Genomic DNA, 26,973 nt, shown 5'->3' on the forward strand with positions numbered 1-26,973 from the left:
AGAAATGAAATTAAAGATTTGCTTGTTATGCTACTGAGCTGGAGCAGCATCAATTTGGCTTTCAACCATTAAGTACAAAAGCAATTAAAATAATTTAAATAATGTAATTAATTAAATAACTAATTAAAATAATACCTACATAGAAATCAAAACTATCATATTGGGCAAAGCAAGGGCATACACTGAGGAAAAGTTTACTTTCTGCTGGAACAACTCAGATCTGTTGCTGATTCCAAAATTATGTTTAACGCAATCATGAAAGTAAGATATATCATCTCTCAGTGTTGATTCTTATGAGTAACTTGAAAGTCCCCTGATTTATGCAAGTAGGCTACTGCTCCACATAAATGACAAAGTGAACAGATAGTCACATCTTCTATTGAGTGCTGTGGATATGCTTCTTCTGAGATAGCAACTATAAACTAATTCCCCTCAGACATTCTGAGACTAGGAAAGACAAACAGAGCAACAGCGGTGCTCTTGAACAGCAGAACTCAGGGGGACTGTGTCGCTGGTGTGATTTGCAAATAACTGCAAGGTTTGGCAAGAATTAAAAATAGACTGCAGCTTGTCTTTGGGGGAGGTTGGGGTTTTCTTGAGAGACGTAAGAGGCTCTTTTCTTTAGGAAAAGAATCTGAAGGGTTTTGGAGATGCTTAATGATAAACCAGACTTGCTGAGAAACCACTCATCCCTCGGTTTTAATCCGTCCTTCTGCTCTACCTCCATCTCCAGGCAATGTTTGGGTTACTTCTCTACTCTTAAGTAGGTTCTACACTGAGAAGAGGAGGGGAAGAGGGAGTGGAGTCTGTATGTGTTGCCACTTTTCATGACATTGCTGAACATAAAAGTAAAAAATAATGAATTAAACTGTGAAGATGAAAGTACTACATTGCCTTCCTTTTTATTTTTCTTCCTACAACAGTAGCAACATGGCAATATTAATGAACATTAAAATATTAAGAAAACATGGGTAGATCTTAACTGTCATATTATTTTCCTACACAATTAAAACTCTTGAAGGAAAAGTGATGAACAAATCTGGTTATTTTGTCATTGTCATGAATTGATGTATTAACTGGACACTACATTTGCAAAGTGCCCCTATGAATGCAAACAAAATGTGTCACTGTTAGATTAACAGAATAGCACAGTCTTGTTTCTCATGCGAAGTTTCTTTCTGATGCTGTCACAGAGACATTCGGAGAGAGAGTTTTGGCAGATGGCATTACAATTCAAATAAAGAAAAATAAGCTTTTGAATTCATACATATTTCCTTGTCATTCAAATGCCAAGGGATTTTTAACATAAAGTTTAAAGTAGGGAGTGACTCAATTTGAGCGTCCTCATAAATATAACTAATGCATAATGATGAATAAGTTATGACAAGAAGTTTCAGAAAGCAGTTATATGCAACTAAAGCAGATTTTTATCTATTGTGCAACAAGGCAAAAAGTAATAAAATATGAGCATTTTAAAGTTGTCACCCTAGACAAGGCAATGAAGCCAGTGAGGAAACACAACCAGATTCTAGTGGTATTTCACTACTGTAAGTCAAGAATTGCTGCCTTAGCTTCTCCAGTGTTAACCTGTGTTTTCCACAGTGCACAGAAATCAATTGTACTGATTTATCTATTTCATGAACTATTATTTAAACAACGAATGTATCTGGGCTACACACACCCAGCTACTGTTCAGAGTTGTGAAAACATTTAAAAGCATGGTAGTCATGGAAACAGATCATGTAGGAAGTACCTTGCAGAGCATTCTTATGTCAGATTGTATGCAACTTCATTGGCTACTTGGAAATAAAATACAGAAATGTAAGATGTCTTGTATTCAGTCGGAGCACTGGTTTATTTAATCTCCATCCATGGCCGGTATGTGATACTTCAGAGGCTGTTATGGCTCATCACAAATGAGTAATACACCTATGCAATTTTACAGTCTAGGCAGAAGAACTTGCTATCCATGGACCACTGCTAGATTATTAGCTTATTGTAAGCATACAGAGTAGTTCTCAGCTGTGTTTTTTTCATTGTCTCTATAGATCCTATGTTTTTCCATCTCTTTTTACGTGTCTATCCATTTTCCCCTCTGGCCTGTCATATCAAATCAGGTACTAAACATTCGGCATAATAACAAGGCAGAGAAACAAAAAACAGAAAACATGCTGTGTGCTTTGTTTTGAAACATTGACTTGAGAATTTCAAGGCCCAGTGAAACAATGAAGTCGTGAATCATACACTTTTCTAAGTTGATTGAAATTTTAATTTTCAGTATTTTAAAAATCCTCCAGGAACAAGGTAAAATTACCTACTTCACACAGAAAGAAGGTCAAGGGAGTTGAGGAAAAGGCGTTGTCCTCTATGTGAAGGAGCAGCTTGGAGATACGGAGCTTTCTTACAAGAGCTGGCTAGTGGAGAGCCTGTGGGTCAGGATCAGGATAGAGGCTATAAGGGTGACATTGCAGGGGGATGTTGTCACAGACCCCTTAATCTGACCCCCAAGTGAGGATTACAATCAAGCCTGCTTTAAACAACTTATGAGGAAGTTTCTGATCACAGATTCTGTTATTTTGAGATGACATTTAACCTGACCTCCATTGGATAGGCAACAGGGCAGGAGGCAAGCATGCAGAAAGGCTTCTGGAGATTCCTAGGAATAACATCTTGACACTGGTACCAGGTGGGCCCATGAGGGTTGGTGCACACCTGGACCTGATTAGAACTAGCAGCAAGAACTAATGGGAGATGTGATAATCAAGGGCAGCATTGGCTGTAGTGGCCATGAAATAGAGAAGTTCAAGGTGCTGTAGCAGAGGAGCTCTGGAAACTCTCAGATGTTAGGTCCTAGTGAGACACCTCTGGCAAAATAATGAAGTGAGTCCTCTATAAACACAGTTCTGGGTATCTGAAGGAGAAGGTGGTGACTGGGAAGAGCCAGTGTGAATTGAGCCAGTGCAAACTGTGCCCAGCCAACTTGACTGCTGTGATAAAATCACTGAGTTTGTGAATGAGGCAAAAGTGGTTGGTGTCCTTTAGCTTGACTTCAGCAAGATTTTTCTGTCTTCCACAGTATTTGTGTATCCCAGTTAAGGTGTTACAATCTGAATGGATCTAGAGCTGCATAGGTAAATAAGTAAATACCTGTTTGAATGATGGGACTCAGAGTGTAGCAATTAATGGGTCATACTGTACCCAAATGCTGGTGCTAGAGGAGTACTACGGCACTTTACAATGGACGTTGTCATGTTTGATGTCTTTTCATATAATCTGAAGGAGGCAACAAAATCAAGTTTGCTGGTGACTCTAGTTCAGGTGGACTGGTTAATATGTTTGAGGGCAGAGCTGCCATTCAGAGGGACCGAGCCAGGCTGGAGGAATAGGCCAGCAGAAGCCTTGCAGAATTCAGAAGAGACAATGCAAAGTCCTATAGGAAGGAAGAAAGCCTTGCAACAATGTAGACTGAGAACTGAAATGTTAGACTCCATCCATAATGCTACATCCAGTTTTGGAGCCCTGTATATAATGTAAGCCAGTTTGATAAATGGGAGCAAGTTCAGTAGAGGGCCACCAAGATGGTCAGGGGTGGGGGGGACCTGACCTGTGAGGAGAGGCCAAGGGCGGTCCTACCTCTTTCTTAGTAAATTTCAGCACTGAAAATAACATAAAATATTTAATTTTGGTTTCTTACAGAATAAAGGGCTTTTTCCTTTTTTGTACTGGAACTTAGGAGGTCTACAGCTAGCTCCGGTTTGTTGAAGTTTATCTATGAATTGAAGATGCTAGTAACAGAATATTTGGCTGCTTTCTGTGAGGTCTACCCTGCACTATTAGTAGCTATATACTTCTATGGTGCTTTTTAGGTCAGTAGCCAAATTGAAGGTTATAGGTTATATAATAACAGTAAATTCAATAACTCCATAAATTCATGGGGTATGCTGTTAAACATTTAACAGCAAAGGAAATAATAGAAATAAATGAGGAGGCTGAAAAGCATATGGAAGAAAGGCCTAACTTCATAAGATCAGGCAGTTGTTAATCAGAAAACACTGGTTTGTAACAAGTCTGAACCGATACAGTCCGTAATGAGGTACAAGTGCTGAAAGATTTGAACATCCAAAAGATCAAAAAGAATGTTTATTTTCATCCTGTTTTCTTCAAAGCCCAAAGAATATTGCATAAAGAAGCTGTGTTAATAAAATCAGTGTTAGAATACTCTTCGTTGAAGGTATGCATGGAGTAGAGCCAATCAGCTGAACTTTACGAATACAAATTTATAATGCAGTGCGAAGTTGATGCACTCAGGGCTCCTTTTCTGTTGGTGAAATCAGTGCATTCGTGATAGTTGTTTTATGTGCACATCTGAACTTTGAACCAGCTGGCAATGCCATTCAACTCATCTGCATGTGTGTGAGCAACTACCAAGGCATGTTCTGAACTTCTCTGACAGGTTTGTGTTCTGCACCAAGATTAGCACCAAAGAGACTTTACTTCTGGCAGTTCCTGCATTTGCTAGCTCAGAGCAAGGAGCTGTGATGCTAAGGGCTCCAGTGACTCCATTTAGATCTACCCTTTGTTCTATCAAAAATGAGATAATGAACATACCAATGAGAAAATGATTCCCAACTATTCTTGTTTAATTATTCCATGGAAGCTTGGATGCATTTATATCCAGTCTCTTGGGCAAGAACTCGTAGCTAAAATATGAGATTTTTCCATGTTCCTGGTAGTACTGAATTCCTCAGCAGAAGTGACCTCAGTGGCAAGTTTGAGATCAACAGTGAGTTGTTTTAAGCTCTCTCCCTAAAAGGTCTATCATACAAACCAAATGCCCAGCACAGATAATGCTGGAGTAAAAGCAGAGAGAAGAACAAAGATTGGATGGAAAAGAATCAATTTTAATAATAAATACTTTTCAGTAAGTGTTCCTTCTTTCCTTAAATCTGTTATTTTTAATTATGCTGAAAACAGAATTTTGTAGATTGTTTGGGTGAGGCCCTGGCACAGCTGCCCAGAGAAGCTGTGGATGCCCCATCCCTGGAAGTGCTCAAGGCCAGATGGGATGGGGCCCTGGACAGCCTGAGCTGGTGAGTGGCAACCAGCCCACAGTGGGGGACTGGGACTGGATGGGCTTTGAGGTCCCTTCCAACCCAAGCAATTCTGTGATTCTGTGATTAGAAACTGAGGTTACTCTTGAAAAGGCCCACGGAGGGTGTTTGTGGTGGGTTGACCTTGGCTAGCCAGATAGCTAGGTGCCATCAAGCCTTCTTTCCCACTCCCTTCTCCTCAGCAGGACAGGGGGAGAACACAGACTAAAACAACTCATGGATTGAGGCAAGGACAGGTAGATCACTCTCCAGTTACTGTTGTGAGCAAAACAGACACAGCTTTGGGAAGATCGCTTTAATTTGTTACCTATAAATAACAGAGTAGAGCAATGAGAACTTAAAGAACAAATTAAGACCACTTTCCCCTCAGCCCATTTTCTTCCCAGGCTCAACTTCAGTCTCAAGCCTTCCAACTCCTCCCCACAAAAGCAGCCAGGGGAATGGGCAATAGTGATCGCAGTCAGACCACTCCTTCATTATGTTCTCTGCCCCTGTTCCAGCGTGGGGTCCCTTCCACAGCATGCTGTCCTTCCCAAACTGACCCCACGTGGGCTTCCCACAGGCTGCAGCTCCTCAAGCACTGCTCCAACATAGGGCTGTACCACAGTGCCCACCCTTCAGGCACTGCTCTAGTACTGCCCCACCACGGGCTCCTCTCCACAGAGTGGAGCTCCAGCCCAGGGCTGCTCCTGCAGGGGTATCCATGGGCTGTGCCTCATTCAGGCTGCATCCACTGCTACACCATGGGCTCCGCCATGGCTGCACATGGAGATCTGCTCCGTGTTGTGCCCATGGGTTGCAGAGGGACAGCCTGCTCCACCACAGGCCTCTTCTGGGCTGCAGGGAACTTCTGCTCTGTGCATGGAGCACCTCCTGCCCTCCTTCAGCACTGACCTTGGGGGCTGCAGGGCTGCTTCTCTTCTACTTCTCTCTTCTCTCCCCTAGCTCCTGTTGACACAGCAGTTTTTCCCTTTCTTTAATCTGCTCTGCCAGAGGCACCCAGCATCACTCATGGCTCAGCTCTGGCAGGAGCGGGGCCCTGTTGGAGCAGCTGGTGCTGGCTCTGGTCTGACATGGGGCAGTCAGTGCTTGGCTCTGCTCAGAGGCCACCCCTGCTGCCCACCACTGCCCAAACCTTGCCATGTAAACCCAGTACAGTACTGTTACCATCTTCAACTATTGCCCAGTAAACTGTTGAGAATGGAGGTTTTTACTCAGACTCTTAAAGAACCATCTCAGTGACTGTTTACAGTAGCCTAGCAAAATTTTCAACTTGTAAGGTATTCCACTCTTTTTTGTTTTTCAGTTTCATCTTTTTTTTTTACATTTTTATTTGAATTAACAGCTAACAAGTCCTTTATAAAGTCTTTTTTTGATTGTTGTAGCTCAGTAATTTAGTTATTTTTTCACTGTATTAATGCAAATCTTAACAGATCTACAAGTCTGCACATTAGAGGGATCAGCTAACGTTAAAAATATCCCCACTATTGGAATATTTCACATGGTAACAATCCTAGGAGAAAATATTTTTGAAATGAGAGTAATATTTAGTAGTCTACATTCTGCATAATTAAGGATGTAACATGTCACAGTGAGCTGCACAGAAGGAAGAAGATGCATTTATCAGATGTGAATGTTACTTAGACATTTGTTTCCATAGTGCAAGAATAAATTATGCATAATGTCATTTTATTCATGAGAACAAATTGCACATGAATGGTTTGTGATTGCAGACAGAACATAAACAGTGATGACATTGTGAAACTTGCTGGTATGAGAATGGCAGTTGGAGAACACAAATTTAATTGCAGTTGAGCTGACATGGCCTGGCTTGGAGTTGCTACACTTTGCTAAACTTTCCATGTCTTCCCTGATAGGAAGATTGAATTTGTTTTTGCTATGGCGTCAAGGTTATCCATCCTGCCTTTGTTTCTGTTCTCACTGAGACAATGAACAATTCTAACTTTTTTATCTAATGTATTTCTCTTGTGGCTTTTGAACTGTGTGCTGGCATAGAGAAATCCACGCTAGTGATTGCATTTTTCAGCTTAAGGCAGTGACACTTGCAACATGTCTAAGTGGAGGAACCTGTTGATGCAGCGCTGAAAAAAACATTTTACTATAGCATGTAAATGCTTTTTGCTGCTGGTTGGTTAGTTTTTGGAGTTCTCATATGTTACACAGCTATGTGTCCTACTAGAATTCACATGGCTATGTGGATAGTAGGTTAAATACCAACTTTCAGTGAGCAATTTATCATCTGTTTTCTTATGGCAGCCTGTTACAGAAGTGTTCGGTTGCAGCAGCCCAATTCATAGAATTATAGAATCACTTCAAGGTCATCCAGTCCAACCGTCTGCCTAGCACCAATATTTCCCCACTAACCCATGCCCCTGAGTACAACATCTAAATGTTTCTTGAACATCTCCAGGGATGGTGACTCCAACACCTCCCTGGGCAGCCCATTCCAGCACCTGACCACTCTTTCTGAGAAGAAATGTTTCCTAATGTCCAACCTGAACCCCCCCAGCACAACTTGAGGCTATTCTCTCTCATCCTATCACTGTTATGCAGGAGAAGAGGCCAACCCCCACCTCACCACAGCCTCCTTTCAGGCAGTTGTAGAGAGCCATAAGGTCTCCCCCGAGCCTTCTCTTCTCCAGACTAAACAATCCCGGTTTCCTCAGCTGCTCCTCATAAGACTTATTTGCTGGATCTGTTTTGCATATCAGCTTGGCAATGTAGACAGGTGCTAACAAGAGCATTCAAACCAGAGATCTTCAGCTCTCTGCTCCTGCGGCACAGCACAGCACACCCTGAGCAGTATCGGCTCCATGGTAAGCTGTGTGCTGTGCCAGAGGGTATGGCAGGCTGCATGTTCTGTGTAAGCCAAGCAATGAGGACCACTGGTTTAGACTTGCAGGTAAATGTTTGTGAAGACTTCATCTCTTAAGGAAACTGAGTGTGCAACTGCAGTGGGCCGTGGAGCGGCACTGTATTTTTTAACTTTTAACCCAAATCATTTGATGCTTTCTGCAGGAGTTAACTTACTTGAAAAAGCAAAAAATGAATTTGAAATTAGGAGAAAAAAACAGAGAACAAAGGAAGCAAGAGTAAAAAGAAAGAAAACAAACACAGGCTGTTGAATGGAAAGGTGCAGCATTTTTCTGAAAAGTATCATATTTAGGTTAGGGGGTTCCTCACCTATGCATGGGTGTTAACAAGGCAGGGCAGGTGACCCAAACTGTTCCACATCCTTTTCAACAACATTTTCAACTACACCGTTGTTTTTTTTTTCTCTCTCTCATACTACACTCTCATCTTAACATATAAATATTTTGATTACAACTGATTCCACAAATATGCTCTCATCTTTCTTTCCAGCCTGTCTGCAGGGTAGTGGCACAATGCTGGCTGTTGTTCTGAAACCTTGAAAGGTTTTTATGATTCTGTAATGTGGTTAGTAATACGTTAACTTTAGGAAAATTAATTTCTGCATTTGTTAGTTTGTTTTCTTTTCATCTTGGCACATTGAGATCTAAAATGTATTCCTTTCTCTGTCCACAGAGAAGATTAAGTGGCACCATCAAAAATCGTTCTGAAACACAACAGCCTTCAGAAGGCAGAATAAGAGCATCTGGACCATTAACATAAGCAGGCTGTGATGGAAAGGCACTGCCACTGATTATTAAAATGACCTGCTTGAATTTACATTAGTCTTTATTTTTTTTCCTTCTTATTTTCCTTCCTTCTTTCTCTCTTTCTTTGAAGATACAAGGGCCTTTGTTAACACTGGACATTTAACTTTTAGAAATACAGCTCCTTCTGCATTTAGAAGCGTACCCAGATGCATACTGAGCAAAGTATCTGAGTGTCAGCTCTGCCTTTTTGATCTTTTTTTGGATGACTGCTGCAGCACCAGCTAGATGCTGCTTCTCTCATGAGGGATATGAAATGCAAAAATCTGGAGCATATATACATTCTATACAGATTACCCAGCATCTTTCCATCCACTTGTAGTATCAGCATTGCCAAATGCTGTACAACCTTTTAGTGATTTTTAAATGGTTATTTTACAAGTGCTCGTGAAGAGGGCCTCGAATGGATGATAGGAGAGGATATGTGGGAATATAATATCAAATACAAAATAAAGCACAGATTGTTTTTTCCTCACTTTACATAGAAATTCTACTGGAATCAATAAAATTGAAAGACTTGAATGACAGAACTGTTAAGCTCATGAAAATGAAGACTTCATATATAACATAGTAACCATGAAACTATTGGCTGCAGGAATTGTACGTGAACACTTTGTGCTAGGGCTATCAAATGAATATCAGAGAGATCTATAATCTACAGCACCCTTCCCAGTTCAAATCGTGATGGCCAACAGTAATCTCCTTCACAAGTGTTTTATAACAATTCTCTTTTATAAGTGTTTATTATTCATTCTCATCCCTAATGATCATCACTGGGCACAGCAAACTGAAAAAGAGAAACTGCAGTGCCCTCACCCTCAATTTGGCAAATGCTTAGCTTCCTATTTGATGAAGCAATGAAGTATTCCTGTCCTGTAATCTTTCATTTCAGCAGTGAAAAATGGAATAGATGCCACTATTTAATGTCATGAAAAATAATCACAGTGCTCCTGAAAGCAAATGTAGCAGAAGATTCTTTCAGCAGAAGCCCTGTAGTAAACTACACTCCACTAACCCTATCTGCCATACTTCAGGGGGGGCTTGGGCTTTGTGTTCTAGTTATTTCATTTTACTGGTCAACACAGAATTTTAATGAAATATAGCTCTACAGGCTGCATCTCCAATGGAAAAATAAAATTAGAGCATAGTCTTACATGGAGTTTATCTTATACACCAAGGTGTTTTTTATTTCCTTTCTTCTGAACCCATGAGTATTTTATGATTTTAGATAATCAGTGGTTCAACCCATGCATTTAAAAGTGGGTTCTCCGCAATGTCTCCAATTCATTAAATTTTTACAGACTTTTACACAAGAAAATGGGATTTGCCATTTGCATTCTCAACAGTTCTTTCAGTCCATACACTGTTATGATGTTATGCATCATTACTTTATGGGAAAAAATAGACCAACGTGTTAACAGTAGATCCTCAAATTATTTCAGATTTTCATAAATATGTAAAATAGAACATATCCTCTGAATCTGTTTACTTTGAAGTACATATTTACAGAAAGTTTTAAATTTGCACAGAACAGCTACTTCATTTTTTTTGGTTTCATAGTTGAAAAAAGCTCCACCTACTAACTCACTTTGAGAAAGGGATATATGCACACATTTCTATGTGTGTGTATCAGTACGTATGTTTGTGTATTTCTGAGTGTATATGGAATTTATCGGTGTCTGCTGCACTTTAAGAGTATTTTAGATGGACAGGTACAAAAGCAACATGAAGTTAATTAGATGAAGAAAACCTTGCAAGATTACATTAAAATAAAATGTGCCATAGTATTTAAACTATTACTTTATAATATATCACAGGATTAAATGAAAGCACTGTTTTTTCACAGCAAATTATGAAGAGGACTGCACTAGGAATTAAATTTACTGTTGGGGCAGTACCAGATTTGTACATCAGCAACTTTCATTTTGAATGTTTATGAATTACATCCCACAGATCTGTCTCAGGGTATACAGGACTGTGGGAACCAGTGTAGAACCAGTTTCCTACAGAATTTACTGAAGTTCTTGGCAGACCTGGAGCCAACATCTGCCTGGCTTCTCTGCCCATTAGGTCCAGGATACTGGCCCTGCTATCTCAGCATTTTCAAGATCATTAAATTAATATATTTAATATTTTAATTGTTAGTACTTGAATGTTTTAGGTGACTTCTCTGTTTCAAGTGTTAAGGCTGGCAGATGTCAGAATACCTTATTTTTGCTTGCACTTCCATGTACTTCTGTGTACCATGATGTCTCTGATATATAAGTAAGCTTTGCAGCAGCATGACTTGGAAGACCATGGAATTGCCATCACAGTAAGACAAATAGAACAAACCACTGAGGAACATTTAGACATTACATGTGAGTGAGCGGAGTCAAACTCTTTTCCTTTCTTCTAGACCAACTTATCTAGGATTCATAGCAAAGAAAAAAAAAAGTGTTCAAAAAGCAAAGTACTTGTATGTGTCTATATGAGTGTTTGTGTGTCTATTTGGAAGAAAAAAAAATCCCTCACTTCCTCTTGCAGTGATGTCATACAAGATATGCTACTGTTGTTGGCTGGCACAGCTGTTGGAACAGTAAAGTAGTTCAACTAAAATGTGTTCTTCTCAAGACTGAGATCTTTGTTTGCATGCCAGTTCTCAACTTACTGCTACTTGTGGTCACCCTAGTGTGTATTCAATATTTGGCATTTGCTTTGGTGACTTTATCTGACCTCACTATCCCATTATTTCCCTCAACATCCAGCAAAGATCCGCAATTTCACTAGCAGAAATCTTAGCATTCTGTATTTCATTTACTGAGAGAGATAAATCTTTGTTTTTCAGAGCTTCCATATGGCTGGGAGAAAATTGATGATCCCATTTATGGCACTTATTATGTTGAGTAAGTTCCCAAGTTCAATATTAAGTTGCTGTTAATATGTCATAATGTAATACTAGTATCCTCTGCAGTGCTTAGCTGGCAAGACATGAGTGCAATTACTGAATTTGGGTACAAATGGGTACAAACACTGAATGTTAAACTGAAGGTATACCAGGAATTCTCAGTCATCAGTACAGTTAATGTGGCCAAATATATTCAGTGTGTCTCAAATCAGTGACTCAGTCATTCAGTCATTCTGTTTCTCAAGGGTCTGACTTCATGGTAACATTCCAGTTGGAATTTGTAAAATATTGTATTAATTAAATAAATGTTGTACTTTCTCTTGTTAGTCAATGAATAAAGCAAAGCATAATCAGTTCAGCTAAGACCCCTTTCCTTTTCACAAATTATATCTTCACGCTCTGCATACAAAATTTTAGGTATGTTTTGTTTTATTTCACAACACAGTTCTTGCATTCATTTTTCATATCGTATTTTAGTTGTGGAACATGGAACTCCTATGTGCGAAGGGGAATAGAAAGCTTTTGTTTGAAGTAATAGAGAAAGCCTGTTCCAGGTAGTTACTACATAAAATAGGTAAATCAGAGAGATGATTTCGTATGCTATTTATCTTAACAGAGTCAATCAGATTTATGTAAGGTGAATGTAGATTCAACTTGTCATACCTGCTCATAGTGGTCAGTTTTTATTCTCACTATTCTCTCTTATTAATAGCTACTCAAAGTATGTAGGTCACTACAAAAGTAATGCCTTCCATTTATTTCCATGGAAACTACAGCAGGCACAGAGAGCACAATAACACTATTTGGTAGAGCAAATTCTCAGCTACAAAACACTCTTTTTCAACATAGTCATTGCCATTAGCTCTGCATTTTTCACCAGTGATGAACAAGAGCCTGCATGCCGCAATCGTAAAAATCTGCATGGCCATCTGGAATGTGGCTTGTCTTTCATGTCTCTGTTGCCAGTGCTGAAATGCACCACCCACCCCTCACTGTGCTCACATCCACTAGTTGGTCTCCATTAACATTCAGCAAATGTTACTGAACGTCAGTGGGTGCCATTTCTCCCACATGAAGAAATTCAGCTCCATACCTTTGCTTCATTCACACTTCCATGTCAGACACCATTCTGTCAGACTGCCCCTCTGCTGCTGTCTGTATCACAGCAACAGAATGTAACAGAATATTGGCAGGAAGGTTCTAACTCTACTGCCACCAACATCCATCAATCCACTAAAATAATAAAATAGGAGGCATTACTTTTGGAGCAGCCCTTTATATAGCACAGGATTGAGAAAGCCACTCTCTATGTCTGTGTGGGCAGCATTTTTAAGGACTATTTGTATTGAGAAAGGTTTATCCATTACTTTCTTTTATTAAAGAAGAGAGTTTTTACAGAGGATAGTACCTGACCTAAAATTTCAGTTTCAGACCCTGGCACAAAGCAGTAAATTTATTCTAGTCATTTTAAACTGAATAGAAAATATTCATTTATGTGTCACATCTTTCCCTTGGTCTCTTGAATCCATACCAATGCTTCAATTACACAATCACTCTGGACATATGCTAGGACTGCAAATTTTCCAGACCATAGAATATGCAACTGTTAACGTGCACAGGGTAGAGCTGGATAGAAGGATCACAAAAAGATCTAGTTTCAGAAGGGTTAGAAGATGTGTCTGTAAGATTCACCTTTCTTTGTTGCTATAACAGCAGCTTCCCTAGTCCGCATGCAAACCAAACAAATGGAAACAGTGTCTGGCCACTGCCACACTGAGTCCTTCCGTCCCATTCTATAAATGCAGGAGCATCCACTCTGCTGCTTTTTACCCTCAGCTGAATCCCTGCCCTCAGGTGCAAGAGCAGCAGCCCCATCTGCTTTGCTGCTTGCCCAAGCCAGCTTAGTCAATCTAGATCACTAGTCCTCTCTACCTAAAGGTAAGTCCCTAAGTAATGCCTTCAAATTGTGCCTGAGATATTTTATGAACCCCAGGGTGGTTAGTGGTTGGAGTTTATGTATTTTTGTACTCAACCCCCCCCTGAAGATTTCTGCACATACAATTATAAGCTGCTGGGTGTATTCTGCCTTGGTGATTTTTACTGTATTTTGGTGAGTAAAAGGTGTTGTGCAACTTCTGTGTATTTATGTCTTACTGAGCCCCACTTTGCTGTTAGTGCAGCCCAAGGCATTGTGGCTCTGGTGAGGCTCACACTTACCCTGCATGAGGAGAAAGTATTCATCCCCACTGCATGTCCATCCACAGGTGAACAGACATAAGGCACTTGACCCAGATGTTATCATGCAGTTACATATTTCAAGGCCGTTACTGTCAGGTTTATTCATCCTACTGCAGATAAGATTTGTGGAAAGATATAAAAAACCTACTGTAGGCTCAGAGGATTTAAGAAGTGGAATGAATGTTCACAGGATGGCATTAAAACTGCAGCCATACTAAGTTCATAAGGAGTTTTATAGTCAGTAAAACGCAGTTGTACTTTAATTTGCTGTCTGAGCTCAATAAGTTTGAAACATAAATTGCTTCCCATTTTTCATCCTAAAAAGTAGAAGTTACACCTTTTTTATTGCCAGTATTCAGTGATTAGTTCATTTTTAACTAGATACAATCAGTGAACAATAAACTGTCTTAATTATGTCTTAAGAGTGGGGTAAATCCTGGAAAGCTGTGTTATGAACTTTCTTACCTCCAAGTCCAGCTCAAGTTTATATGCAGGCCTTTAAAGCTATCGGTGAAGGAAGGGCTCATACTCCACTCGCTGACACTTTTGTACCCCACGGGAAGATTGTAAGGAAGGACAACAAAGCAGAGAGATTCAGGTTCGCTTTATGTGAGTCAGCCATGCTCAGTTCCAAAACCCTGAAACCAGAAGATAAGATAAAAAACAAGAAAGCAAACAAAAACAAACTAAATAAAAAGGCCCTGTTGGCAAAGTTAACTAAGATTTATCACACTGTATTTGCAAATTCTTTTATAAAATCAGGTCCCCAGTATAACTTCCTCACATAAATCATGCATGAATGTAAGTTCAAGACATTATTAAAATTTTAATTTGGCTTGTTACGGAGATCCAGGCTTCATTTGTAAGAGGTAGACATTTCACATGAATGAGAAGTGTTTGCTGTACCTGGGTTAACTTTCATGCAACTCTCTCTTAATTTACAAACTAAGAACTAGCAGCACTTATCTGGGCAGGGCTATGGAGAGAATGTGGTTCTTAAAGTACACTGGGTCTTTCAGCATTCTAATTGACAAAAGATTATTTCCCCACTTTAAGGATGATTAAATGCAACACAGAGTTCAATTTCCTGACACGGCCTCTGTAATAGAACAGCTGAATTGACCATACAGGTATTTATTCTGGAAAATTTATCTCCTTAACCCACAATTTCTGACAACATTCTGTTATTACTCAAGAAGAAAACCTTTCCAGAGCTTTTTTTGTCATTATAAAATATTAGTGACTGAAAAATGTGAATGTAAAGAGGACTCAGTAACAAATGATCCATCAGAATGTCTATCTTTTAGGCATCCTGATCCTCAGAACTACTTTGGTGGGTTTTAACCTCAAACTACTAGTAAACAACCATCCATTAAAGTTGCTAAGGAGAAGAATAGGCTAAAATCCTTCTGCTGATGTACATGGTTCAAATATATCTGGTGTTGACCATACCTCTTCATGACACAAAGTTCACTATTTCAACTTTGCAGCTAAAAGCAGCCCAAACCCAAATCCCACAGCTTGCATGCTGTGGCCTAACAGTAGCATTGACTGCCTGTTCTCTGCAGGGAGATGACTGGGGTTCCTGGAGCCAGAAAGTGAGCAAAATGCAGCATGATTATTCTCTGTGGTCACAATACACTAGGAGACATGGACTGGATTTTTATATTTGGAGGATAGAATAAAATAAAGAAAAGTGGAATCGGGACCCAAAAAATAGTTATTAGAGGGGAAAGAGGAAAAAAAAACTGTTCACACAATTTCACGAGAGGTCTTATCCCACAGGTATGCATTAGATATATTCCTCTAGGTAGGCAGTCCGCTGTCTGCCTTCTGGACCCCAGTTAGGAGAATATCAGAGATGGGATTTTTAGGTAGGAGGAGTACTAGATAAAATTTTCAAGTCAGGAGAGAAATGCTCTCTGAATTAGGTGCTGAGGGCAATGAGCAATACAACTAGATACCAAAGCACTTATTTGTAACCATCTCTAAAACTCACATTTAGATTGTCTTATTAAGGCCTAGTTCGGTAATACCTATTTTGTATGCAGTTGAAGTACCTAGATGAAAGGCTAGAATGTCCTTTCATGGAAAGTACTTAGCTTAATAACTTCATTCTCAGCTAAACTCATCAGTAGCAATTTTTCTGATTTAGCCGTGAAGCTGTAGAGCACTTAAAATTGCACGATAGGGAGGTGCTTCTTGTCTCATCAGTCTATGAGCATAGATCCAGTGTAACTGATAAAAAGGACTGGTTTTCTGTATAATATTCTCCTTTTCTTTTGGCTCATATTGGACCCAATATGTAATGCAGCTGTATGAATTTGATGGAATTTTCACATTGTGCTTTTGAAATGGCTCACTACTGTAAAACAGTAAAAATATGGAAATAAATTGGAATTGAGAATTACTGTGATTGCATCAACACCCTGAGGTGCCTCAAGTATCTCTGCTAGTCTTCCTGTCTGATACATTAGAACAGAAAGGTCATTTTCAAGATAGCTATTACAGAAAACATTTCTGTCTAAATAAACTGAACCACAACTCCAGCTCCTACTAGAAACTGCTGAGAGGCAGCTGATAAGAAATTCTAGCTGTCATGGCAGTATCACAGGAGCTAATTTTCCATTAGCCATGGACACATCCAGTGTTAGCTAAAATCCCTTTTTTTAAATCACAGGACCACATGTAAGTTTTGACTGGGGGCACTGCACTGTGACCTGCTGTTACAGCAAAGCTCTAAGCATATTCTAAGGTCCTACATAAAGGCAGATGTATAATACGATTTGGAATATCCATTACCTGTGCATTATATGAGACAAAAGTTACAGGAACCCCACGGTCTTCTGGAAGGGCAGCTGAGGACTGAAATAGAATATTTTAGAGCCTCTAAAATAGTGTTTAATTCCTTTGTTTGGGCAACTAACTCAACATACTGTGTAGAAAACTTGTTTTCAACCTTATCAAATGCCGTCATAAAACAAGCTAGATATTTTATCCCATATCTGCTATTGGAAGCTATTTTGTAATTTCACATTTCTTCTTGAAAGAAGCCTAAAGATTTCGTGACTGAAATCCTGACATTTTTAACATATACTACTATTTACTTCCAAATATATTCATAAAATGCAACTATATATCAGCATTCATTCTACTTGAATAAAAAAAGCAAAACTCCTTTGGTGTTCTGTCATAGAATACTCTCACTGGTCTTCCTGTAAAAACCTTTGTTGTGGATTCATTTTATTTGATCCTAGGAGATCAGAAATTTATCTAGTATTTCCCATGATGTTTCACAACTTTCTTTTGTAATGGCAAAAACTATATTTCCTTTATAGTACTGGAATACATCACATGATAGGTAGTAGCATGAAAACTACCATTTTCATGCTCCTATTGGTATTTCATAATTATCCTATGATCATTTAATGCATGTGAGTCTTGTCTTCCTTCATTTCTAACTGATGAAGTTTCTCTCCCTTCCATCATACATTTCTAGGTTTGCAAAAGACAAAGGTGATGAAAACTGGCCCTGACAATTACAGCATGGTCTAAAGCCTAGGAAAGCAAAGCCTGCAACCTTAATCAGTCAGTATGAAAAAGGAAGGAAACAAAAAGAATCTTCTATTTTTGCAGTATAGATTAATATTTATAAGAAAGCTATTAATCAAAATTTTACAGTACAAGAGTGATTTAGCTGCCACTTGAATGAGAGGTAGCCATGTTAACAAAATAGCAACTCCAAAATTTATCATATATATTTCCTGTCATTAAATCAAGTACTTTTTTTCCATGAAGGGAAATCTTTTCATTGTATTAATCCTTGTTTTCCAACGATAATACACTCTCTTAGGATTTACTGCCTTCCCTCAACCCCTTCTTTATGTCAATTCCACTCATTTTTTTTGAAGGAGAATTAGGATCTGAATCCTGAGGGACCTGAAAAGTGCTTAATGTTTGGGCATAAAAGGTCGTTTCAAAATAAATAGAAGGAATTCAACCCATTTTGAGATCACAGAAGTTCCCAGGTCACCTCTCCAAGTGCTTAAAGCCCATGATCAAGATTGACTTTACAGAAAAAAATGAGTGCAGAGTAGCTCGGTAAGAACAAATAAGGACTGACATGTTTTAGACCTTATTTTGCACTGTGTATTTACTTTCCCAGAACAGCATCTGCAGCATAAAACTCTTTTTTAATTGTAATCCTATAATGACCTTATCTTTTAGAATTGTTTGACACTTCCTACTAAATCCACTTGACTTCTTCAGAAAGAGTGAGAAACATGTCACAGAATTGTAGGAATATTCATTAATTGGTAAAATATACGCTTTAAGAATTAAAATCAAGGATAAGATTAGAGTAAGTAGTTAAGATAGTAGTTTAAGCAAAGTAAAGAAAATTAGTGATGCAATGACAGGTATACTTCCTGACTTGCTACAGGAAATGTAATACATTTTTTTAAAAAAGTGGAAAAAAAGTGTACAACATTAACTTCTCTTGTAGTTCATTATTTATGTATATAGTTTTAATCTACCATCTGACTCAGTTTCTGCAACGTCCCGTTTTTCTGTACAGCTTAGCAGGTACATAACAGAATTAAAAAGAAATCATCTTCAGTTACTTTCCTATGCTACACATATTTCTTTTTTAAGCAGTGATCATTAAAACCCTTTCTGTGCCAGGCTTTACTGTTTCTGTAAGTAATTTTATTTACAGATAATCAATAACAATGAAAAAACATTGGTTCAATCCCTTTGAATCATTCACAGAACAATGTTTGTACTAAAGAAACATGAGAAGCCATTGTTGTAGCACTCTTTAGCAGTACTGCAGTTTACCATGTAGTCCCATAGATCAAAACCATTTGCCTGTAGCAGAGTTCAGCATATCAAAATGATAAGGCACTTTCCAATGCTGTTCATTATCTTATGCGCATAGATTGTGCATTTCTCATCCCCACCAAAATTATATAGAGTATAAGGGACATGCTCAGGCCCACTGGGGTTTCATAACAGTTTCACTGTCTAACCACACACGCCTAAGTCACATCCTACTGTGAAAATAATCATTTTCCCCAACTGAACCCAATTTTTAATCAAAACCAAATTTTTTCCAGCCACATAAATAGAAGAACACAATTTGAAAACCCTGTGCTAGAAGCAAAAAGGAAGCTACAGCAGCATAACATGCCCAACGCAGAACTTGGAACAAAGCCTATGCAGGCCCAAGGTTTCCGAGGTACAGTACCATGTCAGCCTATCTTAGTTAAGATGAAAGATCCTGCTCTCCTGCTACGCGACAATGATTTTGTCCTAGTCTGATGGAAATAAGAGTGTTGCCAATTCTCACATTGTTATCACCTGCCTCCTAGCATTTTTCTCTCCTAAAAGTTCCAGCTCCTGGAGTTGTGGGACTCATGAGACACCTAAGAAACTCTAACCTCCAGAGTCGCAGGAAAAAGAGATGAGTTGACCTTAGTGTTTCTTGAAGGCTGAGAAACAGAATGCACAATAAGAGCCCCAAAGTAATTTTCTAAATAAAATAAGAACTTATATTCTTGGTAATGTGTGACTCTCTCTTGAGCACCTGAGGTTGGCAACACTGAAATAATTAATTGTACTTTCTGTAAATTACCTTTAGTTGATGTTTGGTATGTTTCTTAGCTAGCTCATCTAGCAAGCATCAAGTTAAAAGCCTCAGGCACTGTGCTGTAGGAGTTTACAGGAATATAGTATCTCTGTAATGTGAAAATTAATGTGCTTACAATGAGCTGTGTAAGCAGCATGAGTATTGGTAGAGACAAATAAACTTTAACATGAGATTCCAGATGGAGAATGAGGCTTCTTCTCCTTTGTGATAGTAGGCAGCTCCTCATCCACCTTGCCTAGGCCCAAACTCGTCCGCCTGCGCTCCGTTCCGCAGCGGTCCCGCAGTGTGAATGATCTGTCCCAGTGCCGGCGCGACCCCGCTGGGACACGCGGGCCGTACGGTATGTCCTGCCAGCCCCACTGCACTGCCCACTTAGCCAGATGAGTGGAAGCCACCACCTGTGCACCTTCCTTCTACCCTTCCCCACACAACGAAGCATGGGATTGAGGCAGCGGGAGGCTGCAGCCACCTGCACTACACAATGGGCACGCGGCAAGGGGACGGGAAGGTGGCACCGCCATCACAGCGGACAGATTTGGCACCAATCCCACGTGCTTGGAGGGGAAAGATCACCGAGTGTTTATCACTGTCTTGTAACACGTGGAATGAGAAATACAGGGGATATTTCTCTTATTGCAAGTGGGAGGGAAATTGTACAGAATGTATTACTTTGTAGACAAAACTCGATTTATAGTTTAGGAAAGAGGTTTTAAAATTGCCTCACAAATCGTTTTTATTGTTGTAATTATTTTAGCTACACAATACCCACTTCTAAATGTATTTCTAATACAAAAGAATATAACCCCCCACTTCTGGCTGATCTGCCATAGATTAAAACATTTTTTAAGCTTTGTTTTAATATAAAAACTCACAAATATTTTTTTCCTGGAATGCCTGCACTCTTTATTTCCACTGTTTTCATTCACTGTCACATGCTGCCAGCTGGTATTGTTATCTGCTGTCCCTGCCATGTTTTGACTAGATCAGAACTTTTGTCTTTCTTGTTTGTGTTGACTGATGTAGAAAAACCACTCTTCACCCGTGATGCATCGCAGCTGAAGGGGACTTTCCTCAGCACCACTCTTAAGAAAAGCAACATGGGTTTTGGATTTACCATCATTGGTGGGGATGAGCCAGATGAGTTTCTTCAGGTGAAGAGTGTAATTCCTGATGGGCCTGCAGCGCAAGATGGGAAAATGGAAACAGGTAATTACGATGGTTCCTCTGTTATTTTATGTAAGAAATACAATGAGTTGTGATTTCTGATATTTACTCTCTCCATAAATGTGTGCATTTTTTCCTGTCAATTTCTGTGTAGATGCCTAACTGTTCCTCTGTAAGAAAAGATAAAGCCTCAGATAGAAATTCCTCTTATTTTTTCTAAAATTGCCAAGTAGTTCATCTTCCCCATTTCACACTATTTTAAAGGAAGAAAGATCTCTCTATTCTCCTACATTAAAATGGACTGAGAAATGCTCTCCATTCTACTTCATGAAAACTGGCTACAATGTTCTTTGGTTTTTAGCCTGTTTACTCAAGTGGAATTTGTGTATGGATGGGCAGAGAGAGGACAGACTACTAAGGGAAAAATTCTGTCTTTAGAAAAGATAGCTTTGCAAAACAATCAAAATCGAGTCTGATCCAACCTTGTTTTCATTAGAACATCAAAATGAGTTTTCAGTGTGACATATGGAGACGTAGGCATCTGTGGACTACTAATAAAGAATCTGTGAAAACTAACTGAAGAAAAGAAACTTCTGAAGAGACTAAAAACTGCTATTAAGATCTGGATCACTGCTGGAAATACTTTCATATCTACAGATTGATAAAAATTGCAAAATACTGTCTTAAAGATATCTAGGGTCATGCATGGATGAAGAATTTTTGCAGGAAGATGAAGTCAGTTTCCTAGTTTGCTGTTGTCTCCTGCAGGAGAATATGAGGGCAGAGAGAGAGAATAATTTAAGTTGGAAGGGACTCCCAGCCACCAACCTCCTGCTCAAAGTAGAGCTAACTTTGTGGTTAGATAAGGTGTCTCAAGGCTTCATCCATGGGAGCTTAGAGGATGTTGAAGCATAGGGATTCCACAGCCTCTGCAAGCTCTTGTCCTGCAATCATTCTCATGGTGAAGATTTTTCTTCATTGTATCTGATGTGGATTTCCACTGCTACAGTGGGTTACTGGTGACTGCCATTGTGCATCCACACAGCCCTGTCACTGTGCACAGCCTCTCCTAAGCAGTTGTTTTTCCTCAGATACTAGTTAGACTATGCATTGGCATAAGGGCCCGTATGTAATTTTCCATCTGTTTCTCACTAACATGTCATGGAATAAGCAGTAGATTGGGATTCATGTTGTCTTTGCAGAAAACCCAGTTTGTGGTGGCCAGAGTTACTGTGAAGATGCAGAGAATTTTCTAGCCTGAGACAGATCACTGTGGATGGAGCAAAGCAGCAGAGCATGTTCTTTATATTCTGTTACAGTACAGGGAGCAAGTGTAAACACACATAAGCACAAATAATGCAGTAGTCCCATGTGATTCTTCTGGAAATTTCCTTTCATCCTTGTTCTGGTGCTGCAGAGGAATAATTTAGACTATCACATATTGGAATAAATCCCCCTAAACTTTGTCTCATTCTGTAGGAATCTCCAGGACTTTGCAAGTAGGAAGTGTGAAGGTTGTGAAAAGTATTATTTTTAAAACTCTATAATTTGCCCACACTCTTCTTTTACTGTTGGCATGATGTTTCTGATGCTAAATTAACAAATAATTTATATTTAAAAAATAATAAAATGTAAGAAAGAAGTAGAATATATATTTTTTGTTGTTTTTATTAAAAAAAAAAAGTCTAGCAGCTTTTTAATTCTCAATTCTTCTTGCTGTTTTAACTTCAAAATGCAACTTGGTTGCCAAAGGCAAAATTAAAGTAGCAGATAAGTTTAGTAACATGATCTTCATATCTCCTAATATTTTCTTATTACTTAATATGCTACATGAGAGATTTTCCCTGCTATTCATGGTTTAGCATTCTCAGATGCAGCACCCAAACACCTGCAAGTACGTCTGGTTGTGGGGACTGGTTGTAGGGAACTTGTTCATATGGAGTACTTTACTCTGGAAAATAGAGTGCCCTTACAACTTATTTAAACTTTGACGTTGAAATTCAGTGCAGGTGTCCTTGATGTTCATTTCTGTAGCCACAGATTGTGATGGGAATATATGGGGAAAAAAATGAGCTTTAAAATGCATAGAAATAAAATAGATTTTTTTTCCTGAAGTAATTAGTTCATCTTAAGAATCCATGATAGAACTATACATTCAAATATGCTCTATAATTATGTGAGCCTGTTATGTGCAAAGTTACATCTCTGAATAAATTCTGTACGCAGATGTCTTCATTTTTGTGATGATTGACAGAGTTCTGTTGTAAAGTAATTAGAGAATCTTGCGCTAATGACTGTGGCATCTAACATGGTTTCTGTGAATATTTGCAGTGATTCCTAAATACAATAATGGAAAACTAGGAAAAGATATTTAAGGTCAGAATATTCATAAAGGCACTGTTCAGCCAAGCAATCGCATACCCGGTACTTTTCACACTTTCTGAAGTATGATTTCTCTACCTGTTCAGATATTTTACAGTCCAGTCAGCTGGAGATATGATAGTCCAAGTCCCATTAATGGTGTTTGTTGATAAAGCTCTTAAGGTCCTATGTTTCAGAACTACTTGAGATTACAGATCTTTTGTTTTGTTAGGTAGGCATCACTGCATGATGAACAGAGATTTTAAATAGATTTAAACAGAGCTTTTAAAATAGATTTTATTTATTATTTGACATGAACGGTGTGGTGTTGTGCAATTTATGTGCACTCCAGCTACAACTGCAATCACAGGAGGCTTTAATAAGCAATCAAACCCTGTGTTAGCAGGGTACCACAGTAAAAAGCTTGAGGACAGTGGCACTATGATCTGTGAAGCAACATGGATGTGAGGGATAACCACAGGTGCTGGTGTACCCATCTGTGATATAACTCTGGACTCTTTCCCTTGCAAGGCTGATGCTCTCTTTTTTTTTTTTTTTTTTTGGCCAACTGGTAAACTGAAGGCTAATGTTTCAGACAGGCATCAGACATGAGAAAAAAGTAAAGAAAGACACATCTCCTGCACCTTACTGGATCCTGGTCATATGCTTAAAGACACCGCGTGTACTTACTCTAATTGTTAGAGAAAAAAACTCATAGAAAACTAGTGTTGTAAATTTTGTAATTATTTTAGTTCTCTACCCAAAAGCTAGTTTAGTGGTCAGATACAAGTACTACTTGAAGAGAAGGACAAATCTATGTAAGATTCATTGTGACCCTTTTAGCCTGATCACAACACAGTTATTTCACCAACAAAACAAAACAATTTTGGATTTCATCAGGTGGAACACAGAAGCTGCTGTCTGACAGAGACTTGTCACCACTGCAATGACGTGAAACAATTAATGCAGCAAGGCATTTGTATCAGAAACAGTGTTGCCAGTAGGAGTAGGGAAGTCATTGTCCCTCTGTACTCAGCACTGGTGAGGCCCCACCTTGAGTACTGTGTCCAGTTTGGGTCCCCTCACTGCAAGAAAGACATGGAGGCCCTGGAGCGTGCTTAGAGGAGGGCGATGAAGCTGATGAGGGGTCTGGAGCACAGGCCTTACGAGGAGCGGCTGAGGGAGCTGGGATTGTTCAGTCTGGAGGAGGCTCAGGGGAGACCTTATCGCTCCCTATAACTACCTGAAGGGAGGTTGTAATGAGCTGGGTATCAGCCTCTTCTCTCTTGTGACTAGTGACAGGACGAGGGAGAATGGCCTCAAGTTGCGCCAGGGGAGACGTAGGCTGGACATTAGGAAATACTACTTTTCTGAAAGAGTGGTCAGGCACTGGAATGGGCTGCCCAGGGAGGTGGTAGAGTCACCGTCCCTGGAGGTGTTCAAGAAACGTTTAGATATAGCGTTGAGAGACATGTTTTAGTGGGGTTATTGGTGGTAGGTGGATGGTTGGACTAGGTGATCTTGTAGGTCTTTTCCAACCTAGTTAATGCTGTGATTCTAAGGCAAAGTGCATGCACTGACGTACAACACTGCTCAGAGCACAGTGCTGGGCATTAAGAGGTATTGCTGTAATTGTTGCAGACCCACAGCAAACCTCACAAGCAAACTCAGAGGAACCACATCTCAGTGGATGCATCCAAAACAGACAAAATTACATTCTAGATCCTATTTGCCAGATGTTTTGGAGTTCCTGAGGGTTGTTATGCACTTGTGTAAATCTGGCATCTGTGAGCTAATGGCACTTAGTGATACTGCAAATGCCTTTCTAGGACAGGTTTTAGCATTTGGAGTTCAGTCAAGCTGCTGGATATGAACATTACACCCCATAGCATCTCCATCTACCTCAAGACAACCTGGGAGCTGATACCACATGCTATCCTGAGAGGTTCCATTGCTTTATCTTGGCTGAAGCCTCATGCTGCCAATAGAAAACTGTCTACATTTAAGGGGCTGCTGAATTCCATTAAAATGCTGAGTGAAAGTCACTGGTAAAAGACTGCATGAACATGTAAAGATTTTTATACAGTGAATGATTTTGAATGACTACCATTCTAAGGCAAACAAAGAGTTAGGCCTGCCACTGACTTAGATCAAAGTTTAAGCTGCAAAATCTGAAACCCTCCTCCAATTCTCAAGGTTATTCAATGGTAGATAAACTGAAACACTCACACATAAACAGGCACAGGAAAGATTTTCACTAAGCTCATTTTTGCAAGTTTCAGTTCCTTTGGTAAAAGTTTTCAAGAAACAACAACAGTGCACAAGTAATTAATAGAGTTTGTGGATGACTCTTCTAGCCATGGTCATTGCAGGATGAACTTCCCAGAAATGTATCCACATCTGTGATGAAGTCATGTTGCTCAAGAATTTGAATCAAGAATGGGAAATATTCTCTCTCATTTCATCAGCCAAGCATACACTTGGCCAGCTGCAAGATGCTAAATTATCTGTAAACAATGCAGACTTCAGCTTTTTTTAGATACTGTTCTCTCAGAAATTGTAGCTTTACTGTATTTGTTAATCTATTCTAGAAATAAAAAATCATACATTTTAGATAAAATTCAGCTAATATAAATGTCTATATGACAGCTGTCTACACCTACCGGTTAACACTACCAGCAGGTTAAGTAGTGTTAACCGGTAGGTGTAGACACTTGTGTAGATTTCTATATTTGTTAGCTACTCATCAGTGGAGAAAAATATCCACCTTTTGTATGACCATTTTTAGATAACTTTAGCAGGATGAAGTCTAGAATTGGGTGAGGTCTGTCTCACATGTGCCACTCCGAATTCCTGCTGCACTTCTGAGATGTCCGAAGGGAATAAGCTGACTGTTAGAAATACCTGAAGGAAAGATCCACAGCCTCATTGATATCCATGGGCCTAGCATCAAGTTCTATATCAATCTCCTATAGATAAGGAATTCTTCAAGAAGCTGAGGTTACTCTAAATGCAAGCAAATTAGAGAGGCTGTGCACATTTGATCTACAAAGTCATTAGTGTTGTTATTCACTTGAATAAGCAAACTTGAAACTGTAACAGGGAGGCTGACCCTACAATGTCCATAATCTTAGGGAATAATTATCTAGTCATCATTCATGCATCTTTCTGCATCATAACACTAATAGTTCACAACCTCTATAAAAATTACGGTACTCAAGAGAGAAGGAATTGAGTACATCTGCAAAAAGCTCAAAACTTATCATTAGTTTGTTTCCATGCTTGTCCATTGTCAGCTCAGATGAGCAAGCCATTATCTCATCCAGTGTTTGATCAGGTGAGATTCAAACTGTCCAGTTTCAGCAAAGAGGAAATGTTGTACTGTTCACACACATACGTAGGACTTCATTTCCAGCAATACCAGAAGGTGGCTGAAATATAGTTAGCCCAGTTCCCTGATGCTCACCAGCTCTCTCAACAGCATCAGCAGGATTAGCGTCACAAATTAAGGCATTGTTTTATGAACTGGAGACTGCATTGCTACTTGGAGTTCTGAGGAAGGAGTGACATCATGATTCCTATGAATTTCCAGGCTAAAACACTGTTTTGAGATATACCAAGGTCTCACCAAATGCCAATCTTGCAGATGCAATCTTATGCTGCACAGCAAGTGTATCACAGTGGAGCAAAACACCTTGAGTTATCAGACTCCTCTGATTCAGCCTGGAGAAGAGGATGATCGGGGGAGATCTTTTCAATGTCCATAAATTCCTGAAAGGAAGATGCAATGAAGATGGAGCCAGGCTCTTCTCAGTGACACCCAGTACAAATGCAAGAGGCCATGGGCACAAACTGAAACACAGG

The 26,973-nt window shown here is 39.4% G+C and overlaps 1 protein-coding gene across 11 annotated transcripts in view; it reads left to right on the top strand.

The window, feature by feature from the left end:
• The window catches only part of MAGI2 (membrane associated guanylate kinase, WW and PDZ domain containing 2), a 735,464-nt gene that overhangs the window by 562,966 nt on the left and 145,525 nt on the right, over window positions 1-26,973 (top strand). For 8 of the 11 annotated variants that reach the window (XM_021384489.1, XM_021384488.1, XM_021384490.1 and 5 more), the window contains 4 exons: window positions 11,637-11,694; window positions 19,052-19,173; window positions 19,796-19,924; window positions 20,608-20,790. In XM_021384489.1, the coding sequence (XP_021240164.1) occupies window positions 11,637-11,694; window positions 19,052-19,173; window positions 19,796-19,924; window positions 20,608-20,790 (492 nt within the window). The remainder of the gene's footprint in view (window positions 1-11,636; window positions 11,695-19,051; window positions 19,174-19,795; window positions 19,925-20,607; window positions 20,791-26,973) is intronic. The other 3 variants (XM_021384491.1, XM_021384484.1, XM_021384485.1) reach the window with 1 other exon arrangement.

The sequence above is a fragment of the Numida meleagris genome, chromosome 1 (assembly GCF_002078875.1).
Source record: "Numida meleagris isolate 19003 breed g44 Domestic line chromosome 1, NumMel1.0, whole genome shotgun sequence".
NCBI classification, from domain to species: domain Eukaryota; kingdom Metazoa; phylum Chordata; class Aves; order Galliformes; family Numididae; genus Numida; species Numida meleagris.